The 16605-nt window shown below is 34.0% G+C and overlaps 1 protein-coding gene across 12 annotated transcripts in view; it reads left to right on the forward strand.

Annotated features, from left to right (window-relative positions):
• The window catches only part of LOC129747201 (afadin), a 161141-nt gene that overhangs the window by 104396 nt on the left and 40140 nt on the right, over window positions 1-16605 (forward strand). For 7 of the 12 annotated variants that reach the window (XM_055741387.1, XM_055741312.1, XM_055741934.1 and 4 more), the window contains one exon: window positions 7944-8313. In XM_055741387.1, the coding sequence (XP_055597362.1) occupies window positions 7944-8313 (370 nt within the window). Of the gene's footprint in view, window positions 1-7943; window positions 8314-8567; window positions 9305-16605 lie in introns of all 12 variants that reach the window. The other 5 variants (XR_008737565.1, XR_008737576.1, XM_055741783.1 and 2 more) reach the window with 2 other exon arrangements.

Here is a 16605-nt window from a genome sequence, read left to right on the forward strand (position 1 = left end):
TTGTGAAATATTTGAAGATTGAAGCTTATGGTGGTAAAGGTCCAGAAATAGATCTGATCAGTCGCCAATCCAAAAGAGGCCTTACTATTTAGCCTCGGTTCCTCCGAAGAAGCGAAACCGACAGTTTCCACAACTTCACCTGATCCAGTCAAGCCACGTTCCCAGAAACTTTTACCGCAGTTTAAGCTTCGACTGCGTCCTGAATCATCCGTAATCATCGTTTCCCATTGATTTGGTGAGCCCGTTCTGTATTATTTTTTATTTGTTTGCTTATTTATTATCTATAAAGAAAATCACAAACACCATACCCCTATGAAATTATATATTATATCATATGAAATCATATGAAGCGTTTGGCAGGGAACTCCACGCTTCATTCCTCCCTTATTCCCGTATCTTTTGCGTTTTTCATCACATGGTTGGCCTGGCCGTAGTAGTATCTGCAAAGCATGTTCATGTTATGTATCAGATACTATGTTGAAAAGAAAAATGAGGAACGCAAGTTTTTCATTTTCCAGGATGCATACAAGTTTTGGCCATGTTGATGTGAGAAGAAGAAGAAGCAAAAGAATAAGATTGACAAAAAATCCCATAAATAGCTACCTTTGAAATTTCGATGTGTTTCGTTTTTTTTTTTAGAATCTGATGATGCCAAAATGTGTCAAATACGTAAACTCCAATATTTTTTTAATTTAACGTTTGATTGATTGAAATGTACGGCTTTACACCTCTTTTTGTCGTACAATTACGTCTTACGGCAGATACCAAAACCAAAATTTTGGGAGAATGTCGAGTCACGAGAATTACGTATCACAGGACATGTCGCAAGGCATTTCGCAAATCTGTATTTTCTAACAAAAAATCAGTTTCATCTATATTTTTTGGACAAAAATATGTACCAAATCGTTAAGTCATAAAATAAAAATATGATGTTTTGGGAGTGTTGATTGATTGTTGATTGAAAACTTGTGTTTGCAGACTTGTGCGTTTTTTTTATTAACATGGATATTGAAATTTTTTAAAATTTTAGAGTAAACGTAAATTTGAAAAACTTGCTTTCTAAATTTTTAGAGCACATTTATTTCGTCTAATATAATCACTATAACAATGTGTGGCAAAGATCAACGGCTCATCAATAAATTCATGCAATAACATTAGTATCTTCATCAAGTGTAGGATTGTTTTTGTTTTGTTCTTTAAAAAAATCAATATTGTTTTGTATTTATTATAATGAGTGATAAAATCGATTAAAACTGATTCTGAAATTTTATCAATAAATATATATCATCATTATTTCAAGTCGTTTAAGGAATTCGAGGTAAATGTAGGAATCAAATAAGAATAACTTTTTTTATGTAATAATGTCCATTCTTCCGTTAACTTCATCTTAGAACCAGCATTTAAGTCTCATTGTTCGTTTTGAAACTTTACAAATTGAGTTCAAGCTACAAGAGAATTTCAAGTAAGTAACTGTCTAGATCCACTAATAAGAAAAAAAAAAAAAGAAAATGTATCATAATAAAACTGTAAAAACATTAATGAAAAATTTCGAACTTTTCTTGAATAGTTGGAATACAGACTTATAAAAAAAATATTTAGAAAAATGAAAAACGTAAATAATAATCTAAATAATACAGGAAGACCAGAAGAACGGGATACCAAATATTAGAATGAACCTGGGGGAGGAAGACTGAAATTTGCTGTATCGTTTTTTTACTGTTCGGAAAAAGCCAACAATTGTTGAAAAGATTTGTAATCGTTAAAATTTAAACTTTAGATGATCAGTTTCGTTTAGCGAGTCATGTAACTCAGTTGTTTAGGTGCTAAATATAGATATAGCTATTTGTAGAACAACCATTATTCAAACCATTTTTATTTATCAGCTTCAAAACATTGACGAAATTTGAGCGACTCAATACGCCCGATCATGTAAGGGGCCGTTCACTAATTACGTAAGCATGATTTTGGAAATTTTCAAACCCTCCCTCCCCCCCTGGTAAGAAAAAGTAAGATTTTTCGAAACCCCCACTCCCCCCCCCCCTAGTAAAATCTTACGTTTTCAATTCTATAAGAAATTGACACGTTTTTTCCAAAAACCAGCTTGAAAATATTAAAAATGTGTCATCCATGCTTCAAAGCAGAGCACTTTTTAAGTAAAACTTAATAACTGCATTTGAAAAGCATAATTTAATGTCTTAAACGATTATAGAAAAGATAACATAGCATGTTCGGGGTTACAATAATCTTCAATAATTTTCCACAATCGAATAAACAATATAAAATCTAAATTCCGATTTAAAAACAAGTGAGAGATCAGGTTAGCACATGGTACCATAAAAAATGTTTTGTTTTTTAACTAAAAATCATAAAAATCTACTAATCTACTAGAATTGATGCGAAAATGTTTAACGACAATTACGTTGTTAATTAACCTAAAAGCTGAGATTCACTTCAGCGATAAGCGATAAAGTTTTACGATTTTTTTTGGTAAATAGTTTGTAAAATTTAAAGTTGGTAGTGGCGTGGTTGGTATCACTGAAAAAACTGTCTAGAAATTTATTATCTGAAAGCCCCCATATCATTTTTAAAAGGTTCTTCTTGATGAAGTCATTTTCGAAATAAAAGGTTTTCAAATCGTGGTGTCAGAACGCACCATTTCCTTTTTGTTTCTATAAATTTCTCTTATTTTTGTTTTCGACTGTGAAATTTACGCACTATACCCACTATATAAATTTCTCAATTAAAAAGATTGTTATGGTGGAAGCGAATAGCGACGATCGTTTTAAATAATGTGATTCAGTTTTTCTGGTGACATGTTGGTTTGAATTGGTTCTCTTTTAATTTTATAGAACCAGCAACTTTTTTTTTATAAATTAAAACAGATTAAAAGATTAATAATATAACATATAAAATTACGAACAAATAGGTAGTGAGAAAAAAAAATAAAACCTGAGTAATATGGTTTCATATGGCTGTGACGAATTATCAATGTAACATTTCTACGTAAGATTTTTGGAAACCCCCCCTACCCCACTAGTAAGAGATCGTAAGCAAATGTGAAACCCCCCCACCCCCCTATGTGCTTACGTAATTAGTGGACGGCCCCTAAGAATTTGCCAGAGCAAAATAAAACCTAATTAAATTATTGTTTTATGCAAAACAAGTGCTTTTCAGCATCAAACAAGTTTTATTAAAAATCACTAAATAAGAAAGTAAAATTTTGAACCTTGGCACTGATCGGTAGATTGATGAGAGGAATTTGACGTTTGAAAGATTTTTTTTTTTTTTTTATTCAGTCTTCCTCCCCCAGGATCGAACAAGTCAAAAATGTCTCTTGATCATATCCTACCACCCATTTTCAAACCAACATTGTTTTGCCAGGATGCAGAGGTGACCTCGGTCCTGAAGCATGAGTTATAAATCTTTCAATCCTTTTTCTCTAGTTTTCTTCTATCCATTGACTACTAGGACTTGGCCGGCGCCGTTATTGATGTTTAAAGAGAAAGCATCAGTTTTGTTCATTGTGATTGTGCTGTCAATCCCAGACACCATTCTTATGACCTCTGGACAAAATTGATTGCCTCAGTCAATCACGGAGTAGTAAACATTGACGATGTGGAACTCGAGCATGGCATTCAAAATGTTTGTACACTAAACATAGCTTTACAATATTGCTTTACAACTAGTTACGATTCATTTCGAATTCAATGATCAGAGGAGGATGTGAGTAGTCAATCGAGCTAAGTTAAGTTAAAAATCACTACCAACGATATATGAAAACATAGAGAAATTATCACAAAAATCTCTTCATTTTTTCAACTCCAGTGTTTGTAGTTGATACCATTTCGAATGTTTCAACCGTTTATAGTCCCTTAAACCAATGTTTTCCGATGAACTATAAATATTTCGTTCAGTCAGAATCATCTACATCAGTGGTTTTCAAAGTAACCCTCACCGCCCTCTGGGGGCAGTGATCTCAACTTTGATATTTGGAGGGCGCTGGAGGGGCTCGTGGGTCTTGAGGTCGTTCACAAATCACGAAAAATCGTAAATTTGAAATGACAACGAGTAAATATGAAGCAAAGCAATGAAATTACGATATTACACATCAAATTACAGCCAGGTTTAAGACTAAAATATTTATAACTTAGCCGAGCTGCAAAACAAGTTTTTTTTTAAATTGTCTTTTTAAAATGATGTTGATCTGGTTTTGTCAGTTTATAGCAGATTTTACTTAACACTAGAAAGACCGCACCAGTCAAAATGACTGGTTGGACACTTTGTTTGTTGAATATCTTTTAAACACTGCGCTCTAAAAATTCGCAAAAATACGACTTTTCATGAATTTTGAATCTCTACAAAACTGTGTAATTTTTATTTCACTTGCTCTTTTAATAAGCGAGAAAAATTTCGCCATGGACACTCGGACCGTGACCAGTCAAAATGACTGGTAAAATTCACAACCCTAACTCAAACAAGATAAAATTTTTTCGCTTGCTTTTGGTTTTATTTGCAATCTACATTCAAGACAATGAGCCTTAGTTGATTTATGGTGGGCAGGAGTGTGTCATTCGTAATGAAATTATCGATTTTCGATGCGAAGTCATGAAAATTTTCAGAAAAAGTTCACGGATTGACCGCTTTGTGGCGCTTCGAGTACTTGACTCCTAATTTTTTTAGTCCGTTTTGTTGCTCAACTATTATCAAACTTTCTGTCAAAATTTGGCGAAATTTTATCAAGATTTGTAAAAGTTATGTTAGATTTAATACTTGTCCATTCGCGAAATCGAGTTGTTTTAGGTGATAAATATGTTTTATAGTAATCTAGAATGAGTAAAATAATTATGAATTATGTACTCATTTATTCAAATTTGAAGACATCAGCTATGAAACTGAATAATTTAAATGATATTTCAACATAGTTGCACGGAATATTTTTTATATGTGATAACCTACATGGGTGCACGGATTCACCACAGTTTCTGCCCAAGTATGCATTCACATGCATTCTTAGATTATTAGGTTCGACAAATTTCACTTACCTGGTCAGCTGGCAACTGATTGAGCATTCTTATTGAACATTATTATTATAAGAGGAAACACATCTTATCTGTCGGCAACTTATGGGTTTTGAACCCAAGAGTTTTCTTGCCGATACCGGGAATCGAACCCAGTACGCCTGACATACCTAGACCAGACTCGCGCCAGCCTATCTGATAGACCACATCGGCGCTAAGATATTTCAACATGGGTGCACGGATTGGCTGTAAATTCGCCGTTGAAAATTATATAGAAATAAATAGTTTTCAACTTTCTTCAGTACACAAAATATTTTTGAGTCCGATATGATAGGTATTTGAAATGCAATATTGATCAATCAAAAAACTTTTATGGAAAAACAAATCAACGTGTACATTTGACAATGTTGATTCATTATTTTTATTTTCACTGTTTTCCGTCGCACGACATAACTTGATGCATATAATTCCTAAAATTCACTCGGTCCATGGTAACCGTTTTCAAATTTCTTGGATGATGATCAGATCTTATCAGATAAATACACGATTGCAAAAACCTGTTTTTAATATTAAATAAATAAATTTATTATTTCAAGATAAAATCGAAATACTTTTTTCCCAGGAATGAAAAAACGGAACCTAAAATGAAAATCGTTATTTAAATCATTATGCCTCAACATGAAAGACATGGTTTCGACTTTGGTTTAGTTAAGATTTGTCTAAATGCTTTTTAAAAATTTGCAAAAAGTTCAATATTTGATTGAAACGCAGTGAATCCGTGCACCCATAGTGGAAAACCATGTATTTAACTAAAAATCTTCATTTGAATCTATGAAAGCCATTATTCTTTACCTTTAGTATGCAAAAAAAATGATTTTTGATGAATGGCGGTGAATCCGTGCACCCAAGGTGAATTGCTCTACTTATAGAAAAAGTTTGCTTCAAAACCTACAATATCAGGTTTAATTTATAGGCAACGTGTTGTAAAATATCAGAGCAGTGGATGCTAGAAGATATCTACTAAAACAAAATTGAAGTGAAACCGTGCACCCATGGTCAATACTCAGAACCATCTAGCATGATTTTATAATTAGATAGATAATGTGTTTTAATTTTTTGATAATTATTTGAAATATTCATTTTATGACAAATACGCATTCGTCAGCTAAGCGAAAATGAGGTGATTCCGTGCACCCATGGTGAAAAAATATTTCGATTTTAAAACAAAAAAGATATCGAACAAATAACAAAATAATTTCAAAAGAAAAAAGTTAAAAATATTATGATATTAAAAATTTTCCCTTTACCAGTCATTTTGACTGGTCGCGGTCCGAATAGGTATATTCAATTTGCCGGTCCTTCTAGTGTTAAAAAGATAAAATTTTTATGGCAATGCTTGAAAATCTTTACAAGGTATTATCTCGAAACATTGCTTAGCGAAAACACCTTCCGAAAAAAATATGTCTAAAAAAGCTTGATTCATAAGTTTTATGGAGAGAAAAATGAAAGAATTATGACACTAGCTAAGAGAACTTTTATTTAAGACCTTCGTTTCAGAAAGTTACAAATTTTCAACAGTTTTAGTATGAAAAAAGTGAAAAATCGCAAAAAAAATTTCCATGAAAAATTGAAAAACCATGAAATGAAGTGAAAATGAAGTTTACCTTCTGTTTTCCAGATTTATCTCTGAACGTATCCGGAATTTTTACCAAAAACGTTCGAAATCACGGGCATTGGATTTCAAAACCAGCGAATCCGGCCAAAGACAACGTATTTTTCATAATAAAAAATCGACAGAAAATGTTGAATATAAACACATGATAAACTGTTGTTTATCCAGGCACCTCAGCGGCGTTAAATTTCACACTTCGTTAATTTCACAATTCCATTAAAAAATCGCGTTTGTTTCGATGTACCAAGCTAAAAAAGGTTGTTATCTGACAAAAAACATTAATCCTGCGAACTCAATTTGAGTTTTTGGTTTGGATTTTGCTGATCTTGTGGATAAATCTTTTTTCCTTCGATATCCGAGCAAGCGGGATGGACCGGGCTTTTCTTTTTTTTTCTTTCTGAAAATTCGGACAAGCCCTTATAAAACCTCGCAATCTGGAATGCTAGGTTTATTAGGACTATCATTGTCAGAGTTCCGTTATGGTTATGGTTTTTTTTTAAGTCTGAGATCAGTGTAAGCTGCTTATCTTTGAACAGCTTTCAAACTCAAACTTTTTACTTAGTTAATGATGATTATCTGCAAAAATTTCATGTTGATCAATGTTACATCGGTGATCAAAGCTCCGACAGTTTACGGTACCTCGAAGCGCCAGGGTTTGGTGATCTTTAGGTGGACCTAAGCGCTTTGAGGCAACCCCCAGTTGAGCTGAGATTTCGAACAGGTACATTTTTTGGTTCAGTTCACCTAATGAGTATGGTCTGTTTTATAAATTCGATGGTGTCATTTTTCCCATACATCCATTGTCGCTCTTATCAGTAGAGAGTTTCACAAATTATAATGACTCCCGAATTTCAAGTTTGATTTGGCAAATAATGTATGGAAAATCTGGGTTTTTACTGGGATTTCAAGCTTTGCATAGAATATCCAATGATCAGCTTAGAATGCTTCAGTTGTATCAGAGAAAATTACTTTAGGCACATCAAGATAATTTAAAAAAGGTGTGTCAGAAACCGGCGGTTCAATCGAGGATCTCGAGGGTTCAAATGAATGGTTCAACCATAACTCTTTAAGTAGAAAGTTCTTATCACATTACGGCACTTGCAAGCACTGATAAAAAAAATAGAAGAAGTGATAACACTCCATAGCATCTGATAAACATAAATGGGTATCTAATGGGTTTCGTTTTTATAGTAGCTTAGTTGAAGTTGTTCTTCTGTTGTGAAGTGTTTAAAATGATGTGTTTTTCGTTGCAGCAGGGCCGATCACCGAGTGTCATGTCCAGCAAGCTACCGCAGCCGGAGATTCAAATCATAAAACTGCACAAAAATGCTAACGGCATGGGCCTTTCGATAGTGGCAGCTAAAGGGGCCGGCCAGGAGCGCTTAGGAATCTACATCAAATCGGTGGTCACCGGAGGGGCGGCAGATTTGGACGGGCGATTGCAGGCCGGAGATCAGCTGCTGGAAGTGGACGGTCAATCGTTGATCGGTATCACCCAGGAACGGGCCGCCGATTATCTGGTGCGGACCGGCCCGGTGGTAACTTTGAAGGTGGCCAAACAGGGCGCCATCTACCATGGGTTGGCAACCCTGCTGCAGCAACCCAGTCCTGTGATTCAGCGAGGTGAGTTTTGATTGGGGTTTCATTTAACAGATCTGTTGGAGAATGGTGCAGGGATTTTATTTAAAGAAAAAATCGCTAGAAGGAACCTTACTAACTGAGTAATATTGCTAATCATTCCCATGCTGCTTGTATATCGTGTGATTATACACTCGATGGTAACTTTAACGGTAATTTGTAACATATCTTACGCTAATTGTCCTGCTTGTTGCATGCTCGCTTAATACACCCATCAATCGTAATCATTCGCGTTGAAGAAATCGAAAATGAGTTTAACTGCAATGTGTTCGACAACGAAGGCAATCAGCGGTATCATTTCGGTCGATCGAACGAAAGTCTGAACTTTCACGGCAGCTCCCGGTCGCTGTCCCGGAGGGGTTCTCTTCGGCGTCCCCTACAGACAATGTTGAACCACACGGCTTCAACGCCCTATTTGACGCACCACGAGGTGTATCGGAGGATGTCAAACCCGGACATCAGCCATCAAACGAGGCGGCTCAGCTTGTCTCTGTCGAACGACGACATTCTCACCAATGATCAGCTGCAGCAGATCCATTTCGATCCGCGCTATCGGGATTGCCGATCGACCGTCAGCTTAAACAGTTTCAATAATCGCACCAGAAGCAATAGTTTAGGAAGCTTAGGTAGATTTAACGGAGGAACCATAACATTAGGAGGACCAAACCCGACGCTTCTCTCCTACGGAGGTAGCAACGTGGGACTGAGGGCTTCGGCTCGATACGACACGCCCCCATCGATCTATGTGGAAGATTTCGATTCCCGGGGCAGCAGCCACAGCAGCAGAGAGATGATCAAAATTGACGAATCGGCCGAACCGGAAACGCCACCCGCCGACCTGCCGCTGCAGGAGAGCTTTCCGGTTTTCGAAATCAAGGTTGAGGCACCGTCTACCGAATCCAATCTTTCCTTCGTCGCCGACGTCAACCTGGACGACATCCCGTTCATCGATGATGACGAAGACCTGGAAGCTAGGGTAGGCTGATGGGGTGCTTCCACAATATTTACACGTATTCCGGAAAGGGGGGATAGATCTTTTAAAATAACTAATCTCTTTACTTTGACAATTCAGCGCATAGCTCTTGTTCCTTTAAATGTGGCTTAGTCGCATCTAGATGCGGCCCTAGTGAAGTTAAATACAAAAAAAAATCACCAACCTTGCAACCCGTCAGTGCTGCCGTGTCTCGTGTACAGTACACTTCCTAGAAAATTTTATGCGAATGGCCGATTAGCGGCAAATTAAAAAAAAAAAACATTTTTTTTACCAACTTTCAAAAACATATGAAATTTTTTTGAGTTCTGCTCGAAATTCATCAATGAACGTAAATTTTATTTTCTTCGTTAGTGGAAGATCGCTGTTCTATCAAGTTATCGAATGCTCTGTAAAAATTCTAATTTCCTACAGTATCTTCGTTTTACCGAAACACGAACAATCCAAAATTAAAATTGAAGCTGTTTGAAGCTTTGTAGCATTCAATGCTACATATTAAGATTCAAATTTTCGAGTCGGGTTAGGTTTATACATTGCTTTTTAAGATTCAGATTTCCGACTCACATTTCGAATATTGACTTCCAATTAACATCTTTGATTAAGATTCAGATTTTTGATTCAAGTTTAAGGTTTCAGATTCAGATTTAGAGTGAGATTTCAGATTCAGATTTAAGATTCAGATTTAAGATTCAGATTTCAAATTCAGATTTAAGATTGAGTTTTCAGATTCAGGTAAGAAGCTTGAGGTTTGTTTAACTTCTTAGACAATCTAACCTTTCCTGATTGAGATTAAGCTATACAATACTGGTTGACCTCTCACATTCAACTATAAACATGATAGATTCATCCGTAATGGTATTATTGATTGAACTGTTAATATGATAGACTACAACTGTATGATTGATTTTAGGCATTCAACTATACACGTAGAAAAAAGACCACACTTGTTCTAATTATTTCAGCTGGTTATACCAATCATCAAAGCGCAGTTGATTTTTTCGAACCCTACTATAAACATAATAGACTCAATAACAAACTGATGATTGACTTAACGCAATCAACTATGCATATAATAGAGTCATCTGTACTTTTATAATTGGTTCAATTGTTAATATGATAGATTCAACTACATCTGTATGATTGATTTTAGGCATACAACTATAAATATAATAGATTAAACTATACATTCCTGTTTCACGTCTCACATTTAACTATAAACACTGATGAACTGATGTACAAGCTCGAATAAAAAATCTTCAGAAACTTGTGTAAAATTTCCAGTGCTAAAGATGCCGTTAAAAAGTTACAAAAAACAGTGCCATCTATTGCTTGATAAGTAACTTTTGATCGGCGCAATAGATGGCTCTGTTTCTAGATAGCTCGTTTGAAAGTAAGAATTTTTCGAAAGGGCGCAATGGTATTTAAATTCATTAATAGATAAATTTAAATACAATTAGATGAATTGCTCTATATAATTAGATGAACCACGAATAAATTTCAGCTGAGAAAAATAGCATCATCATAATGTTTTCACTAGAGAGACTGACGAAATGACAGATGTACAAGCTTGAATTATAAAATTCCAGAAACGTGTGCAAAGTTTTAAATGCTATCATTTGAACAAGCCGAATCAACTTTTGAAGTACCTGAAGAGCGCATCGTAGAAGAATGGACGGCTTCAATATATTCACAACAAGGTAAAATCATCTGGTTCATTTTAACTGGATTCTTTTTACTAAAGATACTAGTAACTTTTAACAAGCCAGACGAACCCGTAATTTTATCCAGTTGAGCTTCAAATTAACAATCCAACGAAGCAAGCCAGATTCTAGGCTTCTCTGAGCGTTCATTTTCACGCATCATATCTGTTTATATTAAGTGCTGGGGATTTTTTTTTATTATCTGACGGGTTTGCGCCGGGGGTCTTCAAATTTTCCCCAAAATTGAAAATTTGGTTCATTTTTGCGACTTAAAAACACATGTATTTTTTCAGATTTCTAACATTTTTATTTTTTGAGTTAGCTTCGGTTAGATTTTTTTGTAAATAAAAAATAACCATTTTTCAAAGCTACATAACTCTGTTGTTTCTCAACGGAAATTATAAATTAGCACATCAAAATGCATTGAAATTCTATCAGCTTTCCAAATAAAATAGTTGAAAAAAATTAAATAATGACCTTCAACATGAAAAGTTGTAAATAAACTTTAAATGGCGTCTAAAAGTACCGTCTGCACCACCGAATATCTTGCAAAAAATACCATTGTATAGCTTAATTCATGATGCAACTTTCATCTGAAGACACCAAAGTGGGCCGTTAACACCTTGAAGAGTTATGAAAGAAATAATGACAATAAATCTCTTTTTTTGCATCGAAAACAAACAATGGGGGAACAACTGCACTCACATATGGAGATAGCAAGCACTTCTAACAACATGGAAACAAAAGAACTTATCAAAGCTGGTAAAAAACACTACTTTTTCGTCCTTTTCAGACTGCCCTACTCGCATAACAGTCCCATATGAATTTTCGTCATTTTAGGTCAACGTAAGGCTTCAACATAAAAGACTAAAAAAAGAGGTTTTGTTCTAGAAATTTCGAAAAAAATATCATTTCGTGGCTGTCCAATATGAAATATACCTGAATAACAGTCCCATATGTGCAATACCACGGATTTGGTTACTTTTCAATTTTTCTTTCGGCGAAATAGTCTTTGGTTTATTGCTTGAATCATTTAAACATTTTTTTAACTCACTTGATGTCGAATGATGCACACTAGTTTTTAAAGGCAGGTCTGACTTTCTTAGGAATGACTTCCTGAGCGAAAAACTATCGGATGCAATCAAAAATCGTAAAAAGATTCAACTTAAAATGTGGAATTCATGATATTTTTTTGCAAAAGTATGTTTCTTTTTCTGACAATTGCATTTAGAAGTTCAAAAATGATCAAATTTAAGTCTTAGAAAGTAGCTTGGTGAGAAAAAAATATTCTGTATGGGACTGTTATGCGAGTAGATTTGAGAAAGATTTCCAATATGGTCGATTAACAGTCCCATAATGAATAAAAATGGTGCTCTCGACCTTACCAATAACCCAATTTCGAAAATTTCAGGTCTAACGATTTATTATGACAACCCAGAAACGATTTTCGTTCATGCCGAAAGTGGTGATCACAATTTAAGAATGTATTCCAAAACAGGAAAAGCTGATTTTCTCGTTTGCTTGTTTTTGCATATGGGACTGTTATTAAAGTAGGGGCGGTAGAGTGTTGCAGCTAAACTGACTTCACGTTATATCAAAAAATCTAATAACATATTCGTTTATATCCAGTTTTGCGCCAGGTCACAACAAGTTATGCACATTTTACTGTCATTTTTAGAAGTTTATGCGCTAAGTTTTGCATCCATAATTCCCCAGATTTGATTTAAAATGGACGGTGAAACACTGAAGATTCGTGTGTAAGCGATCGAGGTAGTAAAACACTGACGACGAATTATGTTCGTTCTAGTATGGTAAACCTCAAAACTGGGCGAATGGAGAAAACGAATACGGTAAAAGTATCATATTTTCATCATTTTTCAGCCTGGGCTGGCCATACTGAGCTCTTTGATTATTTCTACAACATTTGTGCCACTTTCTCATACTTTTTTGATCAATGGGAAAGGATTTTGGTGTCCAGTGCTTAGCTCCCGATATAAAAACTATGTAAAGCACGTCTATATTTCATTTTTTTTAATCACACTTTTGTGATCCCAAACACAGGGACTGAACCTTCTACTATTGGCATTGATTATGCTTCACAATGATCTTTCTCACCTTTCCCATTATCACATTCCCATTATAAGTTATATCACATAAACAATACGATACTCAGAATTTTGGTTAAAATTTAAAGTCAGTTTTGCTGCAAACACTCTAAAAAGCACGAAAAAGTAGTTTTTTACCTGCTTTGATAAGTTATTTTGTTTCCATGTTGTTAGAAGTGCTTGCTATCTCCATATGTGAGTGCAGTTGTTCCCCCATTGTTTGTTTTCGATGCAAAAAAAGAGATTTATTGTCATTATTTCTTTCATAACTCTTCAAGGTGTTAATGGCCCACTTTGGTGTCTTCAGATGAAAGTTGCATCATGAATCGAGCTATACAATGGTATTTTTTGCAAGATATTCGGTGGTGCAGACGGTACTTTTAGACGCCATTTAAAGTTTATTTACAACTTTTCATGTTGAAGGTCATTATTTAATTTTTTTCAACTTTTCTATTTGGAAAGCTGATAAAATTTCAATGCATTTTGATGTGCTAATTTATAATTTCCGTTGAGAAACAACAGAGTTATGTAGCTTTGAAAAATGGTTATTTTTTATTTACAAAAAAATCTAACCGAAGCTTACTCAAAAAATAAAAATGTTAGAAATCTGAAAAAATACATGTGTTTTTAAGTCGCAAAAATGAACCAAATTTTCAATTTTGGGGAAAATCTGAAGACCCCCGGCGCAAATTGTCAGATAATAAAAAAAAATCCCCTGCTTCATGCTTCTTTGTAGCAATTCGAAAAACAGCTTTGAGCTAAAAATTTTGATAACGCAAATCAGAAATGTGTAGCAAATCTTCAACATCAATTTGCTCGAAACTCGTCAATTAGTAATACGACCTTTTCATAATTGACTAAAAGTTTGTTTTTTTGTTGTGTTTACATTTCATTTTCTTCTTGACAGTTCTCTCTGGTGTCCTTGAAGACATCTAGTGGCTCAACCAAAAAACATAAAATTGATTCAAAATGGTCGTCAGGACTTTACACACTTTTCAAGGTTTAGCTTGTACATCATCAGTGCTATGAATAAGATAGATTCAATTGTAGTTGTATAATTGATTAAACTGTTAATATGATAAATTCAACTACAATTGTATGATTGATTTTAGTTACTCAACTATGTATAACTATAATAGATTAAACTATACATTTCTGGTTGACTTCTTACATTCAACTATAAATATGATAGATTCAACTGTAGTGGTATAATTGATTCAATCGTAAATATGACTGATTCAACTACAAATGTGAGATTGATTCTAGGTATTGAACTAGAAATACAGTAAATTAAACTATATTTTCATGAATGATTGTATGATTCGTGAATACGATAGTATTCATCCGTGTTCATCAGCAAAAATTAAAAAAAAATCGTAAGTGTGAGTCCAGTAGGTGTTCCCTGCAGCGATCATAGTGCTGTTTTTAGGCCTCAGCCGGCAGTTCCTGACGTCGATGGCACAAGCGCTCTCCAGTGATGGGGAAACATTTTTCTCTACCAGTTCCTGGCAGCGATCGTGTAGCAGGCCGAAAAAAAACCATCTTAAGATATGATAACTTCCAATATAAACAGAATCGAAATTGACAGTAATTATAGTTAACCTCGTTAAATCAATCTTATTATTATAGTTGAATCTATCATATTTAGAATCAAATCCATCATATTATTTTAGTTTAATCTACTATAATTATTGCTGAATGTATGATATCAATCGTACGTTATAGTTGAATCTATTGTATTTAAAGTTGAATGCACAAAATCAATCATACAACTATGGTTGAATGTATTATAGACTGTTGAATGTATGAATTGTACGAATTGTTGAAATTTTGATTATTATAGTTGTTCGAGAATCAATCATATATATATATGATTACTGTTAGATTATTGTGGGAAATGCCATACTCTTTTTCTCCGTGTAAATATGATAGATGCAACTATAAATACAACGACGGAGAAAAAATCATAGTTTTTTCAACAATATTCCGCCTATATTCAACCATTTTTCCTAATTGACTCTCTTCCAGCTGTAAATCGGAAGATTTCAACTATATATGTGATAGTTCATCTGCTTGATATTTTGCGTTCAACAATACATATAAAAGATTCAACTATTGTTGTATGATTGATATTATGCATTGGACTATAAATAGAATTGATTCAACTATAATCGTATGATTGATGTTGTGCATTTAACAATAAATAGAGTAAGTTTAACTGTACAGGAACAGTTGGTTTAAATATAAATATAATAGATTCATCTATATTTATATGGTTGATTTTGGTCGTTCAACTATAAAAACAGTAGATTTTACTTCTATTTACTCTAGAGGTTATCATCCCTTAAGATGGTTTTTTGGAATGATTTTATCAGCGCGTTAAAACGTTCTTTTCATTTTATATTTTATTCATGAATTTGATTTATGCTTGAGCAATTTTATTTCAATTCGTTCTCAAGGTTGCTGAAGTCACAGAAAAGTCTGTAATTTCACAAAATTTTGAGCAAATTTTCACCATAGAATCTGTGTCACAGAACACAGAATTTCGGGAATATTGACGGATTTCACAGATTTTCTAAATTTTGTACGTTGTATCAAAATTTTAATTTTTAATGTCAATTTAAATTTCGGATTTCTAAGTTTAGATTGAAAGAATATGGTTATATTAGTGAAGTTAATTGATTTTCCTAAAAAAAAGTAATAATGACTCAATTTTCCTTGAATTTTAAATGAAACTTAAGGAAATAGCTTCACAGAAAACCATCACAGAATTTTTGGGTAATACCACAGAAAGTCAGATTTTTTTTTCGCCAAAACACAGAATACCCAAGCAACCAAAAGTCGCGTTTTTACTTAAAGATGGAACTCCGAAGTTCACATTTGGCTGAAAAAATGTTTTACGGGAACTTTAGGTGACTCTTGTCGCGTAAAAGTTACTCAGGAACTTCCATCGCCCTTTGAAAGGTCAAACTATCGATAACGGAACTTCTAGGCACTTTTAATGGAACTTTTTTAATGAAGGTCAGCACGTTCGCGTAACATTCTAAAACGCATCATTAAGATACTTGAAGGTGTTTTAAAGAACCTATATGGGAATTCTAAGCGACATGTCAAAATTGTCTTTCAATTTCTTGTCATGGTATTTGTTTTGTTTATATCTGTACTGATATTTACAAATGGAATTCAAGATTTTTTCGAATTTTTCTTATAAATGTTAAGATTTTCGAATAAATTTTTGATGATGAGAATTTTTGTTTAGTTATTTATATGCTGTACTGAAAGTCCTTGAAACGAAATAAGATGCAATCTATTGACCAACCCATTCAATCATCTCAAATGACAGTAAGTTTAAATACTAATTATTACAGTGGCAATGAACTATTGCTGGATTGGTCGAGAAGTTGGTAAGTTTCATTGCAACCTAGAGAGCAGCGGTTCAATTCTCTAGGCGTAAGCAGCTTTTGTAATCAAAACAAATAAA

This window comes from Uranotaenia lowii, chromosome 1 (assembly GCF_029784155.1).
Source record: "Uranotaenia lowii strain MFRU-FL chromosome 1, ASM2978415v1, whole genome shotgun sequence".
Classification (NCBI taxonomy): Eukaryota; Metazoa; Arthropoda; class Insecta; order Diptera; family Culicidae; genus Uranotaenia; species Uranotaenia lowii.